The following is a 27,404-nucleotide window of genomic DNA, read 5'->3' as shown; positions in this document are numbered from 1 at the left end:
CCTATGAACTAGACAAGCACAGACAGGTTTTCTTATCTAATCTATTGATAATCAAATCATGCACCATAATATTGTCTTGTCATGTAAATATATTCATCACATGTAAATATTGTATATAATATTTTTCAATATCATACACTTTATTGGCAATTTCATTGCAGTGCATGCACTATATGACTGTGACATCGCTCACTGACTGTATATGCCAAAACATGACTTGGTTTGGTGGCTAAGCAATACATTTTTGTAATAACTTTTTGGAAATCTGAATGTTTTCTTCATATACTGATAATTTTAGTCATTCACTAAAGAACGTTCCATTTTAAAGTCACATATGCAGATTTTTATGTTTCTAATTCTCCCAACCTTCTCTTGGCAATGCACAGAATTTTTTCCCACCATGTACTGCCGATTTCTTGTGAATTGTGTGAAAGCTGCTGATAAATAATATCATAAAATTAGTGAAAAAGTTGCCAATGTACTATTATAACCATAAAAACTATTGACAGTTCCATAAATAAATTATATTTTTAATGATAGATGATAAACTGTGTTCAAGAAATTGCATTTGTAATTTTCATATTTCACATCAAAACTTAGAAACAATGCCCTGGTATGACCCAAGGTATTGACAGCTGCTCCAGAATAACCACCTGTTTACATAATAACTACAGTATTCTCTACATGATAGTATCATTTTATCGTATGTTTCAGGCTGGTCGTAAAGAAAGGAGTGATCCACTTGATAGGGCAATAGAGAGAATGTTTAACAAAACCAGAGATTTACGTCGCCAGGTAAGTCTATAACAAAGAGGAAGAGGAGACATTAGAACATTTTATGTTTAAATGTAGTTTTTTTGATACTCAGAGAAAAATTATGATGTGCGGAGTAAGAGAAATTCTCATGACAAAAATGGAAACAAATTTATTGCGTGAAATTAAAAAAGATGAAGAACTAATGTTCATTTTGTTTGTTTGCATACACTCATCCTCAATATTGTGGCTATGAACGCAGTTGGAAAAATGCATAGCCAACTCTCATCTTGAGAATCTTGCAAAATTCTAAAATATTATATGGCAGGTGCAAGCAGGTTCAAACAAGGATTTTTTGTCTGCCCTAATGAATTTAACCTGATTTGTTAAGTCATTGAGAGAGTCTGTACATTTTGTGATTATAAATTTATAATTAATCTGTATAATTTTCTGTTCTGATACATTTTGTATGCTCTATTTGACTCTGTAGTTACGAAAGGCTGTGGTAGACCATATATCAGACTCTTTTCTTGAAACCAATCTTCCTCTTCTTGTGCTAATTGAAGCTGCTAAGAGTGGTAATGAGAAAGAAGTAGAAGAATATGCTGGCGTCTTCCAGGAACATGCCAACAAACTTGTAGAGGTGAGACTTAAATTCTTACATTTCCCCAAAAATCGTTGTACGTGTATTTTGATTTTGATTGAATGTTCAAAGAGATAGTGGAGATAGAGAAACAAATCATTGCTATTAAGGTGAAAATGTTATTTTAGTTTTCTACAAACATTTCTGAAGGCTTATGTTCTCCAGTGGTTAGTATTAAAGTAAATTATATGTTTTTTCAGCTTGATGTATTTCTTCTACTGTACCTGTGTGTTTAATTTTAGTGGCTTTGATGTTGCTGAGATATTAACTACTGTAACAGTATTAATGGTGTGAACAGCTAGTAATTAAACCTTGTACAGTATTTTATGAATATATTTCACCATGTGTATGATAGGAAATATACCCAACAGTTCAATACATGCTTCAAAGCCACTGCCATACATTTGAGATGAAGTACTCAAGATAGTTCTTTACATCACATGCTACAATTAAACTCCCTATAAACGATAATGTAATCATTTGAAATGCAGTATTGTTGCCAGTATTAGAAAAGTTTACCGAGCTGACTGCTCACTCTAAACAGTTAAAACAAATTCTTCCAAAATAGTGAATTAGATTCATGGGTACTTGCGTAACCAAACACCTTGATACGAATTTCAATTGTGGTATGCAACCTTCAGCAGTAACTTCTTATTTTTTATTTCAATGTCACAGGTTGCCAATCTTGCTTGTTCTATGTCGGCCAATGAAGAAGGAGTGAAGTGTGTACGACTTGCTGCACAACAATTAGAAAACCTCTGCCCCCAGGTATTTACCACAGATTATAAGATACTTTGCAACTTGTTACTTGTGATGGTTGTTGCATTGGTCATGTGATCAGTAGTCCAGAGTTCATTGCCTACCTACATGTAGGTTTAACCACAATCATCAACCGTGGATGAGTGTGATGTAGAATCACATGGGAAGGCAAAGATTCGACGATAGCACAAAAAAATTGCTATAATGCCATTATGTCAGCATTCTATGTGAGTTGAATGCAAGTTGCCAATCACACCTGTTTTGACCAATCACACCTGTTCTCTCATTTACATTTACATTCACTACATTCAATTACCCACCATAGATTCTGGTCAGTGAAAACGACTATTTTGAACTGTAGGCATTAATCTGCGATTCAGCCAATGACAGAGAGAGAAATCTGGGTCAGGGGAAGCCCCACAACCTCAAGATTTTCCCTTATGTCACAAACCACGTGATCGAGGCAATGAGTCACAGCCATCTTGTTCTCTTAATCACTCTGGTTTTTTTCTCTGCACAGTGTGGATTGATAAAAACGATGCTATCAGTCATCTAGATTGCCTAAATTTCTAGTAATTTGTCTTGCAATTTTGTGATCATTGTGCAAATCACATCAAATGAAATGAATGCATTATATAAATCCCTTGATACTATACTGGTATATGTGTAAATTAAATGTTAGGAATTATGATCCTGAAATAGTTTTATGAAATTTTCATATAAATGTTTCCTTGCTGTGTCTTAATATATGCAGTGTTTTTTAAACATTGCCATAACTTTGTCTGTCTGTAATTGCAGGTCATCAACGCTGCCCGTATATTGGCTGCTCGGCCACGTAGTAAAGCTGCCTTAGAGAACATGGATGCATTCAAAGATCAATGGGAGAAACAAGTGCGGTTACTCACAGAGGCTGTAGATGAAATCACAACGCTGGATGATTTCCTTGCTGTATCAGGTATGGACAAATCTGTGCAGATATGAATTGCTAGAGAAGAGTGAACTGCCATGCTAAACCAGTGTTGAAATAAAATTGGGGGTTAATATGCTGTAATAGTTTTCAAATTAATCAATTATTTATATTCAAGTAAATTCCTGGCTTTTCAAATAACACTTTGTATGCCATATTTTTCCCCCAACAAATTTGGTGCAATGTTTTGCCATTTTTTATGTGTTTTTCTACAATTTATTTATTTTGGACAAAATTAGCATAATTTCCTAAAATCCACAAGTTTTGTTTTTAAAAAAAATATGGAAAAATTGTTTGCAGTTTTATTTTGTGAAAAGTGACAAAAGTTGGCCTTTGGTGTTCACGTAAAGCTGAAAGGTCTATGAGTAACATTCATATGCCATTGTCACAATTACATCAATAGATGCTTGGCTTTCTTTATCTAGTAAGTGTTATTACTACAATTTATTTTAATTTTTTTCTGAACAGAGAAACATATTCTTGAAGATATTGGTAAATGTAATGAGGCTTTGAGAGATTCAGACGGTGATAAATTGGATCGCTGTGCTGGTGCTATACGTGGACGTTCTGCTCGCGTATGTCATGTGGTTGAGGCTGAAATGCAAAACTATGTACCAAATCCATACACAGACAGAGTGATCAATGCTGTAGACAGTCTTAGAGAAAGAGGTATTTATATTTTTTGTAATGATATTTGAATTGGCGTTTAAATATAAAATGGCATAGGACCAATTTATACCACTTGGTTGAATTTCACCTTTGTTGGTTACATATACTCCACTTTCCCATAATTTATTTATCAAATATCAGTTACTTTATTAGTAGTTAACATTCACGCACCAGCTTAAAGAATGAACCGCAGTACTGTTTTGGGTGAAATAAAAAATTAGCAAGGATGATTACATGCAGGTTTTCTCACAAACATCATTGATTTTCAAACCGTTTAACATTTTACTGGCCTGAAGATGTTCCACAAAAATCAAAATAATTTGATATGACCTGATTTCATTCATCTCAAGAAAAAATTGATACTTTCAGAAAAAACCTTATCTAATTTAGCTATTTATTTACCTAGCTATTTTTGAAGAAATTGAAAGTGGATAAGTGTATCCCACAGCTGAATTGTGTGGACTATTGTTCACATTATACAATTTACCCGATGGTGATAGGATTTAGATAAGTCCAGTAAACATGACCGATTCAGAGTTTTGCAGGGCAACTGATATGCCAGATTCATGTTGTGTTTTGTTTTTTTCCAAAATGTTATCTTATTTATGATGACAATTTTTAAATAGGTCAGTAAGTTGATCATCTATTGTGGAACATTGTATCTCACTACATTTAAACTCTTCATATACAATATATAATTAAGGTCCACATATATAAGCAAGTACTAATCTTGTATCATATTAAATAAAAACCTCTTGCCTCGTTGTAGTTGTAGTGGTAAAACTTAAAGGACGCCCCCACAGTGAGAAACTAAGTTGATTTTGTTTTTATTGCAGCTCACACAGTCATAATTGTAATAGACTAAAACAAAATAATGTATAACTATTGCCACCGGTGGCGCTCTGCTCTGAAACTTAATGCAAATTCAATCTTTTTTTTCTTGAATTTTAGTTTTTAAATGAGGCAGTCAATACAAATATATACATTCCTAGTTTGAAAATTCTTAGTATTTATTTAATATTTTGATAAAAATCTATACAAATCATCAAATATCATTTTCTGATGGTGAGCATATCAATCAGTTCCAAAAAGAGCCATGTCTCAGTAGATGTCATGGATTGTTTTTTTAGTGATGCCAAAATTTGCACAGGAAGTGGAAGATGCAGTCGAAGCCTTGACGATACGTCCACGGAAACCACTTGATGAAGAAGAGTTCATGGATGCTGCCCAAATGGTTTATAATGGTGTCAGAGATATCAGAAGAGCTGTACTTGTTAATAAGGTATATATCTCTTCTATATTTTCCTTCTAATGTTGTATTGTTTACAAGCAGTTCTTAGAATTTGCTAATAAAATACTAAGCCTCCTACCCTCAAAGTTTTGCTTCTCTTCCAAGGGGAAATTGAAAAAATATGCCATTTTGAATTTATTTTAACGTATATGCTGCACTTCAGCGGCTTTCAAAATTTAAAACTGATGCATGCAGTTACAATGATAAGAAGCAGGACCTTTTTTTATCTGATATATGTATTCATTACCTGAAATACTACCAACCACCGTACTAATTTTCATGCATTTTTCTCTATAATGTATAATCAGCACAGGAAATCAAACTCTAATCAATGTGTCTGAATTTATTCCAAAACAATTGTGAGTTTTACACCATGTTTCATCCACAAGTCAATACACACAAGTCAGTTCAATTTGCAATTTGCAATATTTTTAAATGAAAAATTTGCGATTCTTGTTGAATTTTTGTTTGTTTGTACAATTTTGGCAAATTCGGTTCACAAAGTGAATATGATAATCATGTTACCTAGTGCTTACCCAATATTGTTATTGCATTAATTTCCAGGATGATCGTGATGATGATTTACCAAGTGATATAGACGAGTTATATGACACCAACGGTAAGTATAGCATATATTACAACATCATTCACAGGTCTGAATTGTCTCGTACACTCCTGGATGGCGGCGATGTGCTAATTATACTCACCTTTTACCAGTAACTAACTCACTAATGAGAAATCAACATACCACCAACTTATCTCAAATTTATCTCGAATATGGAATCACATAATTTTGCAACCAGCTGTAAAAGTAGATGCAGATGATATGAAAACTAACCGAATTAATAAATATTGAACTGTTTGTTTGCCATGATTACTGTATGCTATGCACGTTGCATCTTGTGTCACTGCTTGCACCTTTCTTTCTACCTTTCCCTGCATCAATCTTATATATTTTTCTTTGTCTGTGTACTTACCATTTCACCTGAATATATAGTTGCATTTATGACTGCACAATTACTTATTTTAACTTTAGATAACAACAGAATTCTTTATCTCTGAATCCAAATTATGATATTTATTATTATTAAATTCAGAATCAAACTCATCACGTACTTTGGTACGTCATAATCTGATAACAATATACCTTAGGCAACCATCATGTGTGGGATAGAGTCTTATTTGTTTTACGCCACGCTAATCTTCTCTCATTTTAGATAATCAGACATCAAGGGAATGGCTACTTTATTCTGTCCATGACATTTTTTAGGTTCACCTACTGTAAATTAACAACAAAACATTATAAACTTGGTTTGATGAGGTGTAGATTTGAGAAAAAAATTCTACAGGAAAATTGACTAAAAAAAATATAATTATTCTTACATTTGATGGAGTAAGACAAAAGATTGAGCACAAAACTAGGTGAAGGAGTTTCAATTTGTCAACCCTTTATAGTGTACCAGCCATGGTAATCCACACATCTTGTTCACCAATCTGTGACGGCACCTACAAAATCTGAACACAGAGAATTTTTGATGAAAAATCCTACAGGAAAATTGAACAAAAAAATATTAATTAAATATTAATTAAAAAAAAAAATCTAGCTGAAAAGGAGTTTAAATTTTTCATTTCAGACATCTTTCTCACACTCTGAGGGCGCCAACACTTGTATCTCTGTGGTGCTGTGAGGGCGCCAACTATTTGCATTTGGGGGTAAAATTCTCTGAAAAACTAGTTTTAATAGCATGGTAAATTAATCCTGTGTTAGAATAACATTCCATGGATGAAAATATTTGGTTCTTGGTCATCCATCATCTGCTTAAGAAAAAGTCAGGAGAGAAAACAGTGACACTAAAAATGTCCAGAACTGTCGCCTGGTACAAAAATTTATTTAAAAAAAAAAAAAATCTGTTTATGTATTTGATAGGAAATATTGGTATTAAATGTACTAATAACATATATACACAAAATGCATGAATCTAGCATGTTTTTATTTGTACTGTAATAAATTTATGTTTGAGAAACAATGATAGAGAACAAAATAATTAAACGATAGATTGTTAAGATAGATATCAAATAATTAGAGATATTTATGAATGAATGAATAAAAATAGTAGTTAATTCACTGCAGTCTTACTTATTAGTTTCGGATCCAACTTTAAGCCAATTGTCGCTTTGCCAATTGGGCTGCCTTGTAAAATTAAGAAATCACATGCTTTGTTTTGGTATGTTTCTGTTTTATTTTTTTTTGTTTTCCTTGTATTGTTTTTGTTCTTTCCATCACATCCTTTTTTTCTCCTCTCTTTTCTTTCCCATCTTCCTCTCTGCAGCACCCACTTTTATATCCAAACTTGAGCATTATTATGGCAAACAAGCAGAACTCAAACTGATTGAAGACGAAGATGAAGATGTACCCCCTCCACGGCCTCCGGCTCCTCTCATGCATCCTTTGCAGCATAAAACTGAACGAATTGTGGTTGCCATGCCACCAGTACATACAAAGGAACGAAAAGTGACTAAAGCTGAAAGAAATCAGCTTCAGCAGCACTTGAAACAAATGAGAGAAAACTTTTATAAAACTGAACAAGCAAAACAAAGCACATCGCCGCTACCTCCGTCTCCAGCAAAAAGCAAAAGCCCTCCACCACCGCCACCTGCTAGATGGAGCAAACCGACATCACCGACATCAACTTTATCTCATGTTGATACAGATAGTGATAAAGATCTGCCCCCAACTTCACCACTACCTCCTCCTCCCCCATCTTCCCCACCTCCTCTGCCACCAGCACCTCTCCCCAGCACTGTCTATGGAGAGCAATTAGCGACAAAGGACTATTCACGAAGGAGTGCGACTTTGCTGAGTAGTAAACCCAAACCTCCTGCTGGTAGTTCGACTTATAGCACCACCAGGACTATTGATGTTAATAAATACAGTACACTGCCTATGGTGTCTGTCATATTCCCAAAAGATTTCACTGGTGAGGGTCCCAAAGTGGAACTAGATGAAATTGTGAAAAAAACCACCTCATCTTCTGTTGCAGCTGGTGCATTCCCCAGTTCGTATGGACAAAGTAAATTTGATGAGAGTGATTCTGTGCAGGACCACCTGCTTGATGAGTATGGTTCAGATCTCAGGAGAGCTGCTGTAGCCAGGTATGGAGTAAGTGGACCCGGAGGACAGGGATCAAGAGAGGAAGAACTAGGTCGATATCTTTATGGGCCAGATGGTAGACCAATACTGGGACCAGATGGAAGACCTATTTTAATAGCTCCGGATGGAACATTAATTGATTCTAATGGAAACCCTATAAATGTTGATAATAATGGATACCTTGTTGGCGCTGATGGTAGACCTATTATTGGGCCAGATGGGAATCCTATTATGGTAGATCCGGATGGCAGATTGATGACGTCAGATGGATATGCACTTACTGGTCCAGATAACAAGCCTGTTACAATTGGTGAAGATGGTAAGTTATATGGTAGTGACGGAAGACCTTTGATTTCCATCACTCCTGATGGAAGATTGGTAGGTGCAGATGGAAGAGCATTACCCATTGGTCCTGGGGGTGCACTTGTCGGTGCCTTTGGTAGACCCATTATGACTTCTGATGGTAAACCACTAACCATTGCACCGAATGGCAGGCTGTTAGATGCAGACGGGAGACCTATATCAATTGATGCAAATGGTATGTTAATTGGCTCAGATGGACGACCGATACTTGGTCTTGATGGTAAGCCGATGTATTTAGATCGTGAAGGTAGACTCCTCGGCGCTGATGGTCAGCCAATTATAGGAATGGATGGAAGACCCATTGTGATAAGCCCAGATGGAAAACTGCTTGGTGCTGATGGTAGACCTGTTGTCGGTTGGCAGAAATATGATCCCTTACTGGCACCAGGTGGTTGGAATATTGTTACCGAACCAGACTGGGAGCAAGCTGCCGCCGATGAGCAACGTTCAAGGGAAGCAAGAATGATGCGCCAAGATCCAAATGTCCAGACCAGAGAGGTAATTATTGTCATTCATCATTGGTGATAACCATCACCAGTTGAGGATGTATAAATGTCAAAATAGTAATGAGAATGTGTGCTACATTTGAAATAAATTTTCCATTCTGGTAACCAGTGAAATTATTCTGAAAACTGAAATAACAATTTGAATGGAGAGAACTGAATTCACTATGTTCAATTACCCACCATAGACTCCGGTCAGTCAAAATGACTATTTTGAACTGTAGGCATTAATCAGCGATTCTGCCGGTTACGGAGAGATAGAATCTAGGTCAGGGGAAGCCCCATGACCCCAAGATTCTCTTTCCCTTACGTCACGAACCATGTGACTAAGGCCATATGGCAGCGCCATTAACGGCTGTACAATCACTCTTTTTTTCATCTCCGCCTCGTCGGGAATGATTCTGAGCGGCTCTGCCTGGCTCGTTTGCTTTTTCCTGTCCGGGTTTCTAGCGTGGGTTATTGCCGCAGCCATGGCATATGACATTCTAGCTGGTAGGATAAGTTTTCTTGTCTTTTTTACCCTCGTGTCGTTTTCCCCTTTGTGTGTAATGTTTTTTCCACAACGAAGAAATTAAAACCCGGCGCTACTACGTAACCACAGGTTGGTTTCGCGGCGGCACCTTTTTACAATTGTATCTTGTTTCCCTCATGCATGTCGTCTTTTATTTACAATGTATTTAGAAATGTATAGATGTAATTACAGCACCAGGGCTCGCTGCCGTTTTTTTGGTCTCCTTGTGTTTCGAGTCGGCTGTGCAGTGGTTATATTCAGAATTCACCAGCATAGAACCCGCATCCGAGATACTTTTGTCGTAGCTGCGTACAGGGTTCAGGGTTTTGCCGTGAAGGCGTGTGTTTTTCACTGGAGTTCTGAGGCCTGAGATTTTCTTTCAGAGCCATCAAAATCGCTGAGACTGACCGTGCGTCGCTCGTTTCTTCACAGCAAGGTCACGCGTCCAGTAAACAAATTGGTTAAAGTGAGTTGCGTGTTTGGCATGAGTGGAAAGTCCTCACGCTCGGCTACCGGTGCTTCTTCCGGGAACCCGTTTCCAGCCGCGGCTCTCCCACTAACTTTGGGTGAGGCTGAGGCTCAGGCTAATTGCACCAGGCCTCCTCTGGAGCCTCAGGCACTGAATGCCAATGGGGTGCTGGCAGCCAAGCCTCCGATCTCGGGGCAGGGCTTTCAGGGCGGGGCACAAGCTGACCCCCCCTACTTTCAGCCAGCCAGGGTTTGTCGCGCGGTAACGGTAACGGTAACGAATTTATCCTTATGTCCGGTCTCCTCTAAGGGTTTTGACTCTCTTCTTACCGACCCACGGGCGTCCCCAGAGGGAACCGATCCTGTCATGAGACTCACAGTAGAATTTTTACACACTCCCTCTCACATATTTAAAGTGAAGAGAGAAGCAGTTTGCTCGTGTCGGATACAGACGGTACGCCGGGCGGTCCCTCAGAGTCTTCCATCCGTAATGACTCGGTTTGACTCAAAATGACTCAAAAGCCACGCTTTTGGGGTGATGCGGAGTATCATCGATCCCAGTGATACGATGTAAATACCCCCACCCTTGATCCTAAGGCGACCACCTTAGATTGCTTTAATGCTTATGGGATCACGGATGTCGGGATCCAAAGCAACCCCATTAGCACGTCTCTCCCTGTCCATCTGAGTGTGGAGTGGGGCGCAGGGCACGCAAACGGTGTTGATGGGTGGACGTTGGTCAGCCACGGAGAACGTAACGCTTAAGGCAACACTTCCCGCTGGACCAAATGCTACCCGGTCGGTGTGGTTTCGGGATCAGACCCCCATAGCGTGGGATGAGACCAAAACGCCCCCAACCGGATCCCAAGGCTCCTTCCCCAGACCCCAGTACTACGAATTTCCGTTTGGCAAACCGGGCAAAGAGGGACAGCCGTGTTCCATGGCGTTCTCGCCAGCTCAATCGGAGACGACCCATCCAGCCCCGAGGGCAGAGTTGCTTGAGCTCATTATTGTGCGTGCCCAGGACTGGTAGGCCACCGCACATCTACGTGCGACATCCCCTAGTGTCACCTGGCTCTCTTGGCCGGGGCCACTACTGTGCTACGAGACGCGGCCTTAGACGCACTTGTTCCTGCCGACAAGCTGAGTCAGGGGGTACGTCCCCACCTCAGTGACGCAGACTGGACATCTTCCACCCTCTTTGTTCAGGGAATGGTGGGTACAGTCTCGGAGCTTCAAAGTGCAATGAACCAGAGGGTTCAGATCGAATCCGCTAGCCAGTTGGCCCTGCCAAAGGCAAGCGGAGGGCACCCCAAGCACAGAAAACACAACGCCCTAGGGCGTCGTCCGCTAGCCAGAGTCAGCCAGGAGGCAAGTGCTGATACCCTTCCAGGGGAAGGAAGAGTAGCGGCGCGCCCCCATGGAGGAAAGAGCCAGGTGGTGGCTCCTCACCCTTCCTCGGCGGACGTCTACCCCGGCAGCGGGGGAAACATGTTTGACGCTCACTTCTGCAACCGGGGGACAGGCATGTGTTCGGCGAGTGGCCAGGTCACAACTTAGTGACTACTTCAGGCCTTGGGGAACTCACCACATGGGAGAAGAGAGCACCCCCCCAAGCAACTGCTGAACCCATGGCCAAATATCCCTGTCGTACACAGATTGCGCCAGTGTAGTCCGGTTTGGAGACAGCGGGTGACCGATCCCTGGACCTTTCCAGGTGGTGACATCCTGTTACGGGATACCGCTGAAATCTCCATCTCCCTCATCAGTGTCTCCCCTGTTGGGCACTGCCAGGGAACTCCCGCAATATGGAAGCAATCAGACAGGAAGTAGCAGTTTGCTGGGAAAAGGCGCCATACACAGGATACATCAGCCGGAACTAAGTCCAGGCTTCTACCCAAATGTGTTCGTAATACCAAATCTACAAGTGCAGGGGCATCCAGTTCTGGACCTAGGCAGACTGAATCAGTACGTGCTACTTGATCGGTTCCACATGGAGACACCATTCAGGGTTCTTCTCTCCATCCACAGTTTCGACTGGCTAGCCCCACTAGACTTAAGCAGGGCCTACCGGCACATACTGATGCACCCAGCGAGTTGCCATCTCCTTCGAATCGCCCAGCTGGGCCAAGTATTCGAATTTTGGGTGCCCCCCCATTCGGGTTAGGCACAGCGCCCTACATGTTCACCAGAGTGATGAAACAGGTAGTGCTGTTGCTTCACCAAACGTCGGTACACCTCAATCCGTACCCAGACTACTGGTTACTACACAACCCGGACAAGAGGTTGATAGCCAAACACATCAGGCTAACACAGGATTTACTTCACCAGTTGGGCTCGTTAGTAAATCGACAAGTCCCACCTCGACCCAACACGCAGTTGGTGTCCCTGGGCATGGAGTTTTGACACAGAGGTAAGCTTGGTTTAGCTATTTCAAGCGTATTGCTTAGCGCTAAGCAGCCTACCCGAATGCCTAGTCAGCCTTCCCTCAGTGTCCCTCCGATAACTAATGCGGATCATCGGAATGATGACCTCGGTTCAAAGGGTCGTTCTCCAGGCCGCACTACGCAGCCGCCCGGTATAACGCTTGTTATAACGCCGAGCTCTCCTATGGGAACTAGATATTCGGGTTTTGATCTGGGATCAAGTGAAGGAAGCCCTGCCCTGGTGGCCGTCACTGGCCAACCTCAGACAGGGGGCCCCCTTGGACCCGCTCGCCACAGGTATGACTCTGGTAACTGATGCCTCCTCCCAAGGTTGGGGAGCGCATCTATTGTACAAACAAATCCAAAGATATGGCCCCGCATTAGTTTGGGACAACCATATCAACCGGCTCGAACTGAAAGTAGTATACTGTAAAATGACTAATTTTCACTGGGTTTAAATTTCACTGATTTACCATTTCAGGCATATTCAGTGGGTTTTAAATTCACGGTTTCGTCATTTAGATAATGTGTTCTTTGCTAAATTTTACATATTCACTGTGTTTTAATTTAGCGCATTTTTCCAGTCAGCGAAATAAGCTAAATTAAAACACAGTGAATAATTACCCCCTTTACAGTACTTAGCACTACCATGCTTTCTACCCGTAGTTTGAGACCACAGAGTCCTGCTCCGCACAGGCAACGCAATGGTGGTCTCCTTCAAGAAGGAGGGGGGACGCGTTCCTCATCGTTGTCAGTCCTAGCGGAGCGAATCCTCCTTTGGTGCCAGGAATACAATGTGGAGCTAACCGCACACCACCTTCCAGGGGTGAGAAACTGTCTGGCAGACGCCCCTTCAGGGCGGCTCCGTCTCCATAACATGGGGTGGCTAATACAAGCCTCCAAGCTGTTTCGTCTGTAGGACGGTCCAAGGTTAGACTGGTTTGCTGCACCCCGGAACGCCAAGCTCCCGACGTACGTAACACTCCTGCCGACTCCAGGAGCCTGAGCCAGGGTCGCTTTGCTAACCCTGTTATGTATGCCTTTCCTCCCTTCCCGCAAATTCACCGGGCACCGGAGAAAACTTCGACATGTGCACACCTGCATAATGATATTATTATTGGTCGCACCCAATTGGCCAAACAAGGCCTAGTTTCCACTTCTGTCGGAAATGCTAGTCGAAACACCAGTAGTGCTTCCGGAGTTACCGGACCTGCCGTCCTAACCAGACGGCGCACTACCAACGAGCCCAGCGGGTATCACTTACACGCATAGAGGCTCTCATTAGACCCGCACTTACGAAAGCTTTATTTGAGCAGGCTGCCAACGTCCTGGCCAGGGCGAACAGGGATTCCACCAATGCAGCCTACATTCCTAGGCTGCGAGCATACACTGATTGGTGTAGCGAAAGGGAGATTGATCCATACCATCCCTTTATTGGCCAGGTAGCAGGCTCCTTTGTCCACCTGTTTGACGAAGTGGGTTTGTCCTACGCAGCGATCGTTGGCTACAGGTCAGCCTTGTCCCCCACCATTGAAAGCGTACGGGAACAAGACTAGCCGATTGTCCTACTATTAGGAGACTGTCTCCAGACGCCAAGACCCCATACAAGGGAACCGCCCAACTCGGACTTGTTGGCTGTGTTGTCCGCTCTAAGCAGACCCCCCTTTGAGCCTCTCTGATCAGCACCACTCACATTTTTTGACACAGAAAATAGTCTTCCTACTGGCCCTCGCCTCAGGTAGGCGTCGACCAGAGCTGGGGGCATTGTCCTTCTCGGCCGCCGTTATGGACAATCAAGTTGTATGAAAGACACAAATCGGGTTTCTCGCCTAGAACCAAATCCCAGAACACGATCCTCACCCTATCGTCATCCCTCGGCTGTCAAATTTTTGTCTGCCCGGAGGGTCAGGAGGAATTACTTCTCTGCCTGGTTTGAGCACGGAGTTGCTACCAACGGTACTAAGGATTCGGGACGGGATGCCAGGCATATGTCTTTGTGTTTCGGCCCAGGCAGGCAGGATAGGCCGGCCTCCCCAACTTCCATAACCAGGTGGTTTACTGCGACTGTATTAGAGGTCTATAATACTTTAACTTCCTCGACACAGAGCTTGCAGAGACACCAAGAACGAGCGCATGAGGTCTGTGCGATTGCCAACTCACTAGTGCTAGCGTCAGGTGTCCCCCTCGAGCATACACAGAGGGTAGGCTTCTGGAGAACACAGAACGTCTTTATCAACTACCACCTAACAGACACCGAATCCGTTGAGGAAGGTCTCTTTAGGTTGGGTCCCGTCGTAGCAGGTCAGTCTTGGTTTGCTGACCCAGCCCGAACAACCACAAGGGTCCCTGCGCATAGGCAATAAGTCAGTCTTGGCACTCACCTGGAAGCTCCCAGGTCCCGCCTATGCCCTCATGCAGAACTGTTTCGGTCTTTACTTTGAAAGCTTACTACCCCTAAGAATTGGGTTGGGGTCTAGCTTTCTCTGGCACACCGACCCTGTCACCGTAGCAGCATTTTGGGTTCTTGCTCCGGGGACAGCGCAAGCAAGGTAAGACACCACCCTTTTTTGGGCTTTAACTAGGGTGTTGACTGATAATTGTATTTCATCCCAGACTGGGAAAAGACTTTCATCATTTTTCTGTTTGCTCGGAAAACCCGCCACCTATCGGCACCTGACTATGCCTACAGTTCAAAATAGTCATTTTGACTGACCGGAGTCTATGGTGGGTAATTGAACGTAGTGAACTTAGGCAGTTGGTTCTTCGAACCCGCCTATTCACATAGTTCATACCCACCATAGACTCCGTGTCCCCCCCAACCACCCTACTCTTTCCGTAGCGTTGGTCTAAGTCCTTGAGGCGGAGAGAAAGGAACCAGAGTGATTGTACAGCCGTTTATGGCGCTGCCATATGGCCTCGATCACGTGGTTCGTGACGTAAGGGAAAGAGAATCTTGGGGTCATGGGGCTTCCCCTGATCTAGATTCTATCTCTCCGTCACCGGCAGAATCGCTGATTAATGCCTACAGTTCAAAATAGTCATTTTGACTGACCGGAGTCTATGGTGGGTATGAACTATGTGAATACGCGGGTTCGGAGAACCCTCTGCCTAAGTTTCCTCCTCTTACTTTTATGAAATGTTCTCCTACACAATATTTGATATTTTGCTCATCTGCTTGATATTTTCAATGTAATAGAGCTGTCTTCAAAGACTATTTTGGTAACCATTCCCACAAACATATCACAGTTTCTAAATCCTTTTATCCTCTACTACAATTTATGTTAGTAATCTCGATTGGGGAGCATTCAGGTTTAGTACAATGAACAACACAGTTGGTGTTATTCTTTTCCAAAACCACATGTATTTTAGTCCACAATATTCTAAAATATGAATGCACAATGTTACCGCAGAATAAGTTAAATTGCCACAGGTTTAACAGCTCTTTCCTCAAGACCCATAAACAGAATTAGAAACTGTTAAAGGGTGGTGGTCACCATGATGTGTTGTGTTCGATATGGGTCCCATGTGAAGTTGACAATGTGTTAATATATATTTTTGTTTATACAAAATTTTATGATTTAAAAATATTCTCATGAGAGTACAATGTAAGTAGAAATTATTCATTGCTGTTTTATAGATGACAACCAATAGTAGATAATTGATAAAACCATCATAAAAAACTTTGCATCAATTGTGTTTCCCAATCAACATTTTTATATATTTTGCTATAATATGTTAATTTTTCTGTAAATTTTTGACCAGATTGGTATAATTTGTCATTGCCTACAGGTCTGGATCAAAATTTTTGAGAAAAATATGGAAAACTATCCTGCCGGTTAATTTGTTTTGTTTTGTGAAGTGATAAATTTGACGTTTGTTGGTTAAAGCTAGGGCAGCCATTGTACCCTGCCTGTCAATGGTCAATTTGTGTGTACCGGTAAATAAGTAATACATTTCAACCACATGTAATGCCCCCTGTGATTTATGAACTCATTCAAGACACTGATTTGATGTGATTTATTGACATAGGAAATTTTAGCACAATTTACTGAAGAAGAGAGAGAACAGATAGCACAGCAAGTGGAAGAATTTGAACTTGAAAAAGAAAGACTTGAACAACAAGTGATATACCAGTGGGATGACTCCGGCAATGATATTATCATATTGGCCAAAAATATGTGTATGATTATGATGGAAATGACTGACTTCACAAGGTAACCATGGTGATTGTGTTTTTATTGAGTAAAAACAAAATAAAATATTCTTTGTATTATGATGTGTGTGAGCCTCACAATTAGGATATTCAAGTTAATACTATCCTTTGTTTACCTTGGGTGTTTCGCAATTACGCAAGCATATTTGTGAAAAAAAATAATCGCTGTCATTTTGTGCTGTTTTACAAATATGAAAAGATGTATGATAATAAAGTTATGATGAGAATGACACAAAGTTGTTGGCCAATACAACCATCATACTGCATAATTTGCAATTCTTGTAAAATGCTTGTGTCTTTAGTGTTATTTGTTTAATTTTTAATAGATTGAAATGAAATTTAAATTTGTTACAGAGGTCGTGGTCCTTTGAAAACGACAATGGATGTAATCCACGCAGCGAGAAGAATTGCAGATCAGGGCTCGAAATTGGACAAACTGGCCCGGCAAATTGCCGAATTGTGTCCACATTCACAGTCCAAAGATGACCTTGTAGCTTACCTGCAGAGAATTGCTCTGTATTGTCACCAGTTGAACATATGTAGTAAAGTGAAAGCTGGTGTGCAGAGTGTTAGTGGTGAACTTGTGGTGTCTGCAGTAAGTTGTCTGTATATGGACTGCATGTGCATGTGTTGTCTATGTAGGGACACAGTGATATCATTTGCATGTTATGTTTGTGTCTTGGCAGTTGTCAATGTGTTCTCCACCTTATTGTATAAGGTTTTAACGCATCAACCGCTGATGTCTGTTTTTCCATTTTTTGGCTACTCGTATCCATGGAAACTTTCAGCAGGCCATGTGTTGAACAAGTTTCAGGTTTATTACACTACTGAACTTATGCCACGGTTTATTCCATGAAAGAGCGGTTTGTTTTATGTCTAGTCATTTGTAAGATGGTTTGGTGCATGCTGCATTTAAAAAATTTCTCAAGCATTACAGAGCTGAATAACTTGAATAACAGAAGAAGTTTGTAATATTTCTCGAACATAATATGCGATTTCTATTTTCATATCATCCAGGATACGACAACCGTACTGCCTTTGTGCAGTCTTTGTGGTACTAAAATTAACCTAGATGAGTAATTTTAACAGATTTGATGCAAAACTGATCTTCGTAAAACTATAAATTCGTAATGACCATGGTGATATCAACTACCTTTCACATATGAAAACATATTGATCTCAAGACCAGAGAATTCTAAACTGTTGAATATCTGTTAAAGTAAATGTCTCAATGAATTGAGATAGGCGAAAGATAAAATATTCTACAATCAGTGGTAAACTACTTTAGGGTTACTATATGGAAGTATGAAAATATTCGGCAGAGATTTTGGTGAAACATGCGAGAAATTCAAAATATCATATTTTTGTACAAAATGTTAATATTTAGTCTTACATTATATTGAAATAGACAATAATAAATTTGGGATTGTTTATAGATAAAATGAGTTGCAATAAATATAAATACACTCGGTATTATGAATTATGAATACTAACATGCTGGGAAATCTTTTCAACTGCCAAGATATGCATGAAAAGCATGTGATTCTGCTTGTATAGTTTATATGCCCTTGCATGTGATGACGATAACATTCACGAGCTACAAACAAAAATATTTCTTGCATTAACCTTAATTTGCTTTAGCATAACTCTATATATTGCTAATATTTGGATACAGCATTCTGATTATATTAAATAATTTTTTATTTATTTTTTTAATTTTTTTTAATAAAATCCTAATGTATCAGAAAATAATAATTTAATTTGGAATTGATTATAATTTTGCACTGTATTGATTTTTTTTATTTTCAAAACTCAAACACTGAATTCAACCCATTTCACACTGATTTTGAGTGAAATGGGGAGAGAAATATTTATTGAAAACTTGAGCAAATCTGACAGTGTGACAAGGACATAAAACTATACAACACTACCAGTATTACCAGCCAACTATCTGCACGCTATATACATCTGTATTATGCATTATTGTTTCATCATTGCATGATTTTATTTTTATATCTCGTTCAGTTTTGTCTGTTAAACTGCATGCATTCATTGTCTGCTTGTGATAAACATGTTTAACTTTTCATCACATCTTTTTTAAACCTTCTCCCCCTGTACTGTATTGAATATTGGTATGATCCTGTTGTTTTCTAAGGGTGGACCTATAATCCACCCTCCAGCAATTGGATGCGGAAAGGTTAGCATTTTGGTATAAACCTACGTACGCTGGACAGTCTGCACCCTTTTATAAAATAGTAATTATTCACACACATGGAGTGCATGCATGGTTTATACTAACATTTAAATTAAGCTCCTTGCATATATTAAGTATCTCTGTTGTCACTGGTGAAAAACAATCAGATCATACCAAAATATGAGTACATCTGGGGGTGAGAAGGTTGATCTACACAGGGGCATGTAAGTTCATCTAGTAAATTATAACCTGTTCTTCAAAACCTTTGTTACTTCATATTAATTGATGTTATACATAAATCTCATCACAATATATTCTATAATTAGATCGGATTATATCTGTGCCATGTAATTTTATTGGTCAGTTTTCAGACTAGAATGGAATTCCAACTTTTATGTTGCAGCCATTTTACCAGTAATCAAGAAGTCCACGTGCATTAGGATCCCACGTAAACTGTGGAGCATATTTCACAATCGTTTTCACTAAGCCTTACATCATGTGATTAACTATATATGAAAACATCCAATTCAGAAAAACAATACGTAAACAAACAATAAAAAAAATTTATCAAGAAACGTCCTTGGGGTTTGCAACCGAAAAAAGAAAAGTAACAGTTTGGTTGAAATTGTCAATGTTGTCTGCTTCATTCAGTTTAGTGATCAATTGTATATAATTTGCCATAAAGTGCCATAATTTGTCCCGCTAAAATTGATGCAACATTTTGCACTGTTTTTAAGTATTTTACTATATTTCCGGTAATAATTTGTCATTGACTACTGGCTTGATCACTTTTTGATGAAAATATGGAGTAAAAATGGTAGTGGTTTATTTGGTGAAAATTTGACACTTAAAAAGTTACGTTTCATATGACTCCCAGGTATGATCTTGAAATAAATTTGGTATAAATACACAAAAAATGTGAAAATTAGTTTGACAGTAAATTGCTCATTTTAATGTCACATTCAGAGAATATTTCAAGAAATATACCGGCACTATTTTCACACATTTCTTACTCTGTTTGTATTAGCGCTGTTCATCTGTAATGTACACATTCCAAATTTATCTAATCCTGCTCTATTTGCTGCACATGTGACATAAGAATAGGCAAAACATAACATAAATTAAGAAGACTAATCTTCTTTTGACCCCCCCCCCCCCCCCGTTAGAATTCAATTGCATGCAGTTCTTGATTCCCCTTATTGTTGAATTTAGATTTTGTATAGTCTTCCATTGCTTGTGAGTGATCTAAAAATATCTTTTAAGTATTTATAAATCTTTACCATGGCAACCATTACCATAGCGATATATGATTTGTCATTTTTAAACCCGTTATATACTAGTCAAGAGTTTTGAGACATAAAATTACTTTTGTGAAAAACATTTATAGTTATTAAACCCAGGAAAGAAATATGTTTCTGGTTAATTCTGTTACCCTAAAATCATTTTATTTAATTTTTTTAATATTTTCAAAAAAAATAATAATTTTATTTTAATTCTCCATGAAAATTAAAAAAAAAATTTTTAAATTCTGAAAAAAGCTACGATTGGCACATTTTTAACAGATGTGTATGATGACTAGAAACATAAATATCTTTTCTGGGTTTCTTTTGTTAATGCATCAAAAAAAAAAACAAAAAAAAAAAAACATTTTTGTTCTAGTAAGTAGCATAATAATTTAAACTGTTTTAACTTGTTTCAATATTTTGGTGGTTTCTCATTAGTTTCCTTTTTTTGACAGCTCGACAGTGCAACATCTTTAATCCAAGCTGCTAAGAATTTAATGGCAGCTGTTGTACAAACAGTAAAAGCATCATATGTGGCATCTACTAAGTATGCAAGACAGAAAGGACAAGCAAAAGTAAGTGACTGATTGTGATTGGTCTTTTGAGAAAAATAAAAGATTATATATACTTTGCCTGTAGTAGTGCACTACATCAGTTTTGGTGTTGCCAATTGTTTTTTGTTTCTCGATAGAGATCCTTTCATTATTTACTTGGGATGATACTATTTTTATAACGAAAAGCTACTTTTATTTTTTATTATTTTAGTCACCAAACAGTGAATGTGTGAATTGTAAACAATTAAACATGTATACTAAATGTATTCAGCATAATGTGCTACCAACTGAGTAAAGACAATTTTCTTCTCAAAATTAGTCAAAGTATGTCTGAGAAATAGTAAAGCCAACATGGCCACCAATCAGCCATTTTGAATCAAATCACAAAAGCAAACTGACATGTAATGTTTCAAAACCATATGTGTGATGTTCATGCCAAGTTAATCGACCAATGCATGGCTTGAGAAATGATGATATGTTCAAATTTGGGGACTATGATGGACACCAGTAGGGGAGAGGTCATCAAGATATGCAACAAATCAACATGCGTTTGTATACCGTTATTTTGGTCTCTGTACCAACTTTAAAAAGAATGGGTCAGGGTACATTCAATATATGGCTAAGGGCTCTTGAAAATAGAAACAACATGGCTACCAGTCGGTAATGCAATCAGATTGTGAAACAAATTGACCTGCATTAGTAACCCACCATCAGTGAAGTTTGAATAAATTGGTCCAGGCGTACCTGAGAAATTGTTTTTGGGGGATTCACCCTCTGAGCTGCTACTATTATAATCCATGTACCATAAGAACAGCTCCTAAATGAGACACATCATATGAAATACTAAATGAATGCTATAGGTGAACTTAATAAGACTCAGCTGCAGGTGAGATACATAGAATATATCAGCCAACAACAACATTGTAATAATATACAAAATGTACACAGCTTCAGGTAAATTTTAGCTTACTAAGTCAGGTTCAGAAAAAAGTAACTTTAAACAGTTAATCATTTTCAATGCACACCATCAGTTAAATATTACTTACAGTGTACAAATTTTAACTTGGCTGAAAACTGAATAAAACATGGTCATTTCCGCATAAATTGATATTCTAAACTGCCTTACCATGCAAAATACTGCTTTAATTCCTTTTTTCAAGACAATGATGGTACAAAGTCACCTGGCAATCAAGTGACTCCCTGCCATCACTGAGTTGCTTAAATTAAAATAAAAAAATGACAAAAGAAAACAAGTACCTCCATTTGTGAGAAACACAAAATAGCCACCAATCATTCAATTTTTAATCAGATCCCAAAACAAATTCACATTGTTTGGTTAATGTTGTCTCCAGTTATTGTGTATTGAATTGTTTGTTTGTTTGTTGCAGTCTCCAGTTGTTATGTGGAAAATGAAGGCACCAGACAAGAAACCTCTGGTGAAGCGTGAACATCCAGATGAACTCAGAGCCAAAGTGAGAAAAGCATCCAAACAGAAAGACATCAACCCAGTACAAGAACTTAGTGAATTCAAAGGAAGTGATAGTTTCACATCAGTGTAGTATAACAGCTATATACCATTCTTATTACCATACAGCACAGTCTCCTCAACTAAGAATTATATTATTGTATAGTGTAATAAATTTATACTACTGATAACCAAATTATCTTTCATAGCTTTTATATAGACTAGTAAGTTTCTAATAATTATCTAAATACACCATTATTGCATAGTGTAATAAATTTATACAACTGATTTATTGTAATATACTTGCCTTGTGTTTGATTGTTTTATTTTTAGAGGAAATTATTGAAATGTAATTGTCACCAGTTGATCGCAATGAATCCAACTAAAGAATATAGATTCATTCTTGCATAAACACGTTGATATTTTACTGTTTCAGTAAATGAAAGTATTTTTATTTTGGATGAACAATGAAAATATATTTAGGTTTTTACCTTATGGCACATGTCTTATTGGTATGCTGAATGCTAGATTGCAAAATCATTTTTTGTTATATTGTTTACACACTTGTTGAATACCTTATGTGGGACCCACGGGTAACACCATGGCTGGAATGTGTTATTATTTAGATGCATCTTACTAATTTACGCCATTTTCTCGGATTTATACTAACTCTGAAATTTACTGAAATTCCTTGTGATCAACTGGAAGACATCAGTTGTGTAAACTATAAAACAAAGTTAGTTTGTGTAGCTATAATTTATAATTCATTATAATGATTTAAGGTTGCAGTACTCTAATATCAGTTCGATTTAGTAAAAGTTTTATATTTCTCTAGGTGCCAATTAATAATACTATAATGTTAATATGCGTGTTTTTTTACCTAATTTAGCTATCATTTGTTTTTTGTTAATTGAGCATAACAGATTTTGGCTAATTAAGGTTCTGTTAATTAAAATTTTCTTGATTCACCTTTGGAAAAAAAAGTCAAATATGCTTTTTTACAAGATAATTTTTTCAAACATTTTCATCTGCAGCCAATAGAAAATCATGTCTATTCGGTCCAAAATTAACTATTAAGAAAGCATAAAAAAAATGTACAAAATGTTGCATCACGATTTTGGGAGAAAAGGGGTTTAAAATGGCATGCAGCTTTTTAAAAATGATTTACAATATTCATGTGATTTTAACTACCGGTAGTCAATAACAGTTTTGCATGTTTAGAAACATTTGCTCATGGCAAATTCATGTTTTCAATATGGGTGTCAGGAAGCATGTAACCGGGTGCCAATAAGCATGTAACCAGGTGCCAGGAAGCATGTAACTGCCTGAAAATAATAATCAAACAATAGAGTACAGAACAAAACTCACAACCAGATGGTGTAAAATGCTGGCTATTCTCTCAAAGTCACCTCTAGAGGGTGCACTTAATGTAATTTTACATAAATACCTGAAGTAATTTAAATAAGGTTGGTTATTATTGGATGATTTATTCATGACTTTTTCATATTTTAATTTTGTATTTTCAGAAATTTAAAGAATATGGCTGAAAAATGATGTCATTTTGTAGTTCTTTTGCACAAAATGGACAATTAGTGCAGAATATTGAATAAAAACAAACAAAGGTTATAATGAATCTTATCCTGCTTACCACCCTACTTTATTTTGAACAATTTTATCTTTGATTAATATCTGTATGTCTTTAAAAAAAATGGAAATCTGTGTTGCTGATATCTCTGAAATTCTTGCCGTAATTCTGGGAAAATATGAATTTCAGAAAAGTTCTTTAAAATGAAGCTTTATCTGATTCTACCCATGTTCTGTTTTTGATATAAATCTTTGTCAAATCAGTTTGATTTACAATGTCCATTTGTTCCTTTTTCACACAAAAACAAACACTATTTTAAAAAAGTGTTTGCTGTATGTTTTTTTTTTTTGGCATTCCTTGTACATTTGTATTGTGTGTGCTGTGCTACATAGATGTGTGTTTATAGTGTTTATTTTAGAACAAAATTAAAAAGCAATAATAGTGGCTGTACATGTAAATTTATTTTATTTCATGTTTTTTAAAGGCTGATATTGAGGGAGCTGTTTTATTACGATATAGTGAATTTTTGTTCAGAAGGCTGAAATGTTTAAATATGCTGATATTTTCAGAAGTGTCATATTCATATTGTGATGAGCCACACTTTATGTGTGGCATTGGTGATTTTTATTTCACTTGTCTGTCACATGTACACCTTGATTTACTTTAGGACACTGCCCTCTTGTGATGAAAGTATTTTCACGTTTGTTTTTATTATTGGTAGGGATGCTGTATTAGATGAAAAACATAGATAAAAAAATTTGCTGTTCTTTTTAGTGGAAAACATTGAAGAAAAAAAAAAATTTTAACCTGAATTATACGACTCCTTGGAACTTGTGCAGCATATTTTCTTGTGTAGTTATCCTGCGAACACTGCCCGTAAGGGACGACGTCAAATGATCGATGTCGGATAAAAAAACTTAATTCCTTTAGTTTTTTTCCAAACCCCCCTACCCCCAACTGAAACTTAATTGATAAATATTGGTCATGGCGTCAGACTACATTCACCATTAAATACAAATTGATAATCGGACAGTAGTATTGCATAGCAGTTGGTTGTCGGGTGGGTGTAAAAAGATTTTACAAATGCACCTCATTTGACGCACAGACTTACACTTGAACCAAACCATTTTTCTGTTTTTTTCCTTTTTCGGTTATTTCTGTCAATGATTGGATAGAAAAAAAAACGAACTACAAATACTCCAAGATTTTTTTGACTTCATTAAAAAATAAAATCGTTTTTGTAGGATGGAAACTTTTTGAGGTCAAAACCCCCACCCCCAAACTAAAGGAAATAAGTTTTTTATCCGACATCGATCTTTTGACGTCGTCCCTAATATTGATCCTTTTCAGAGTCGCTAAGCTACATATAGCTCTCCACACACCACAAATATATCACACATGTCCCTCTAAAAATAGTAATCCTCGACAAAACAATCTTAACAATCTGTGACCAACTTTGTGATTGATTCATTTTTTTTTTTATTAAATAAGGATGCCTATCCTGCAATATCATACTTTTTGTGTGCAGGTGATGCAGCTCAATTATATATCATTAATTTAAAATCATGTATGCATGCATTCTCCTTCCTAGAGACTATGGGTCATTTATCACTAAGCTAGGTAGTCACCAGAGAACGCCCCACTAATCTCTGTGGATCTTTAGGTCAGGTCATAAGCTTGAAAACTCTGCAAGGGAGAGTGGTATGCATGTTGCTCACAAGTATTGCTGTATTTGTATAGTATGCTGCACCCAGTGTTTTCTGCTGCAGTGAATCACGTGAGATCAGTCTGGTGATTTTTATGAACAAATAACCGACATCATTTTTTTTTCAACAAAATATAAATGAGTTGTCTTTTCTGCTAATTTGTTTCATACAACACTGACCCAAAAGTAAGTTGACATGCTTTACAATCTATTTTTTCTTTTATTAAATAATAATATCAAAATGATAAATAAGAAAATTTAAATGGATTCCAAAAAAAACGAACCAATGTTTTGCCTTATTGGGTTAACAATTGAAAAAAAAACATGAAAAGTCTAGTAAAAATGAGAAAAACGTCTGGTCATATGGCCTGTTCTTGTACACACTGACTTTTATTCATATCATACAAATAACTGTAGATGTATTGTTGTACATTTTCCAGCTTCATAGTAGATGCTGTTTTTGTGCGTATTGTAGGTGCCAAAATGCAGCTCTTGTCTATTTAATTGAGAGTGGATAAAATGTAACGATAACATCTAGTCCCATGTAATATCATAATCATTGTGACAACTTAACAATTTTATTATTTGTGAAATTACTTTTTGAAGTTTTGTTTTTCTCAGCTTGTATTTTAGAAACTGATTGTTTTATATTTCTATCTTGTAAAATTTAACATGCTTTTTGGATAAATAAAGACTGCGCATAATTTGATTACTATATTTCTTAGTTGTTATTTTCTGCACAAAATGGAGTCTTGGTATTTATTAGGTGTACGCGTGTCTGTTCATTGTGATATGTCTTTTCACTGGAATAATCTGCAAACCTAAATACTGTAAATAAATTCATTGGGTTTTAATTTTGCTATTTTCACTGATAAGTAAAATTTGCCAAAATAAATTTATGAAAACATGTAAATTAACATTAAAACTAGTTGTTTCCTTGACAAATTAATGAAATTAAAACACAGTGAATATGCTGAAAGTAAATGGTTTTACAATATACTTTTTGTTTTGATTACCTGTTTTGCATAATAATGAGCCAATTTTTAGATTTTTACTGGTATATTTGAGAAACATGTGTTAGAATTAATTTTTGATTTAATGCTGTGTATGAGATCATTAAAGTTTGATTTGGGCATAGGGCTGTAATATGCAGTTATTACGAGGATACTGTCTGGGTGCATACTTTGAAGTATCCTCGTAATAACCTTATTATTATATTATATTATATTAGATTATATTAATTAGATATTATTTTTATCTTTTCCTTCCAAGGATACATTAGGGAATGCAGAAATCCATAAAGTTTATAACAGAATCAGTGAACTTCTTTGTGTGCAGTCAGGTCAAACCCTCGTGGCAGCCATAATTGTTTTTATTATTAGAGGACACTTACGGTACACGCGTTATCATTATATATTTGGAATTTGCATTTCCTAATATGGTAGAATGAAAAAACCCTGTAAAATACCTCAAAATTACGGCACTCTGAAACTTATGGCGTTACGGTGACAGATGTATAATGATAGAAAATATTTATATACTAATACTGCTGGTTGGGCTGCTTTTTCATTCACAGTAATAGCTGTTGTTTGTGAGGTGTGGGCAAAATTTAGTTTTATTTTTCCAAAGTTTTGAGTTTGAATACCCTTTACTTCCCTCAAACTATAAACTACATGTGATTTATATATTTTAAAATTAAGGAAGAAATGATTATGTGTAAATTTACTTTTCTATTCGCAATTATTTTTTTAAAAACTTGAAAGGGTTGATGGTAGAAGAGCTAGTCTTTGTCTCTATGGTGAATTTGCTCTAGATGTTTTTTTTAGGGGGTTAACACTATGTGGAATACAATTTAGGCATGTTATTGATCCCTTCAGGATTTTTTTCCATTGCAAACTTTT

The 27,404-nt window shown here is 37.6% G+C and overlaps 1 protein-coding gene across 1 annotated transcript in view; it reads left to right on the top strand.

The window, feature by feature from the left end:
- The window catches only part of LOC100370455 (catenin alpha-2-like), a 41,122-nt gene extending 14,902 nt beyond the window's left edge, over positions 1 to 26,220 (top strand). Inside the window, exons 9-20 of the mRNA XM_085504440.1 lie at positions 715 to 795; positions 1,244 to 1,396; positions 2,072 to 2,164; positions 2,954 to 3,110; positions 3,591 to 3,791; positions 4,922 to 5,073; positions 5,647 to 5,701; positions 8,124 to 9,094; positions 16,534 to 16,718; positions 17,072 to 17,312; positions 20,650 to 20,769; positions 22,137 to 26,220. Of these exons, the coding sequence (XP_085360566.1) occupies positions 715 to 795; positions 1,244 to 1,396; positions 2,072 to 2,164; positions 2,954 to 3,110; positions 3,591 to 3,791; positions 4,922 to 5,073; positions 5,647 to 5,701; positions 8,124 to 9,094; positions 16,534 to 16,718; positions 17,072 to 17,312; positions 20,650 to 20,769; positions 22,137 to 22,307 (2,580 nt within the window). The 3' untranslated portion in view covers positions 22,308 to 26,220. The remainder of the gene's footprint in view (positions 1 to 714; positions 796 to 1,243; positions 1,397 to 2,071; positions 2,165 to 2,953; positions 3,111 to 3,590; positions 3,792 to 4,921; positions 5,074 to 5,646; positions 5,702 to 8,123; positions 9,095 to 16,533; positions 16,719 to 17,071; positions 17,313 to 20,649; positions 20,770 to 22,136) is intronic.
- Positions 26,221 to 27,404: the final 1,184 nt, after the last annotated feature.

This window comes from Saccoglossus kowalevskii, chromosome 10 (assembly GCF_978046115.1).
Source record: "Saccoglossus kowalevskii chromosome 10, keSacKowa6.1, whole genome shotgun sequence".
NCBI lineage: Eukaryota > Metazoa > Hemichordata > Enteropneusta > Harrimaniidae > Saccoglossus > Saccoglossus kowalevskii.
This window is presented reverse-complemented; position numbering and strand designations above follow the sequence as displayed.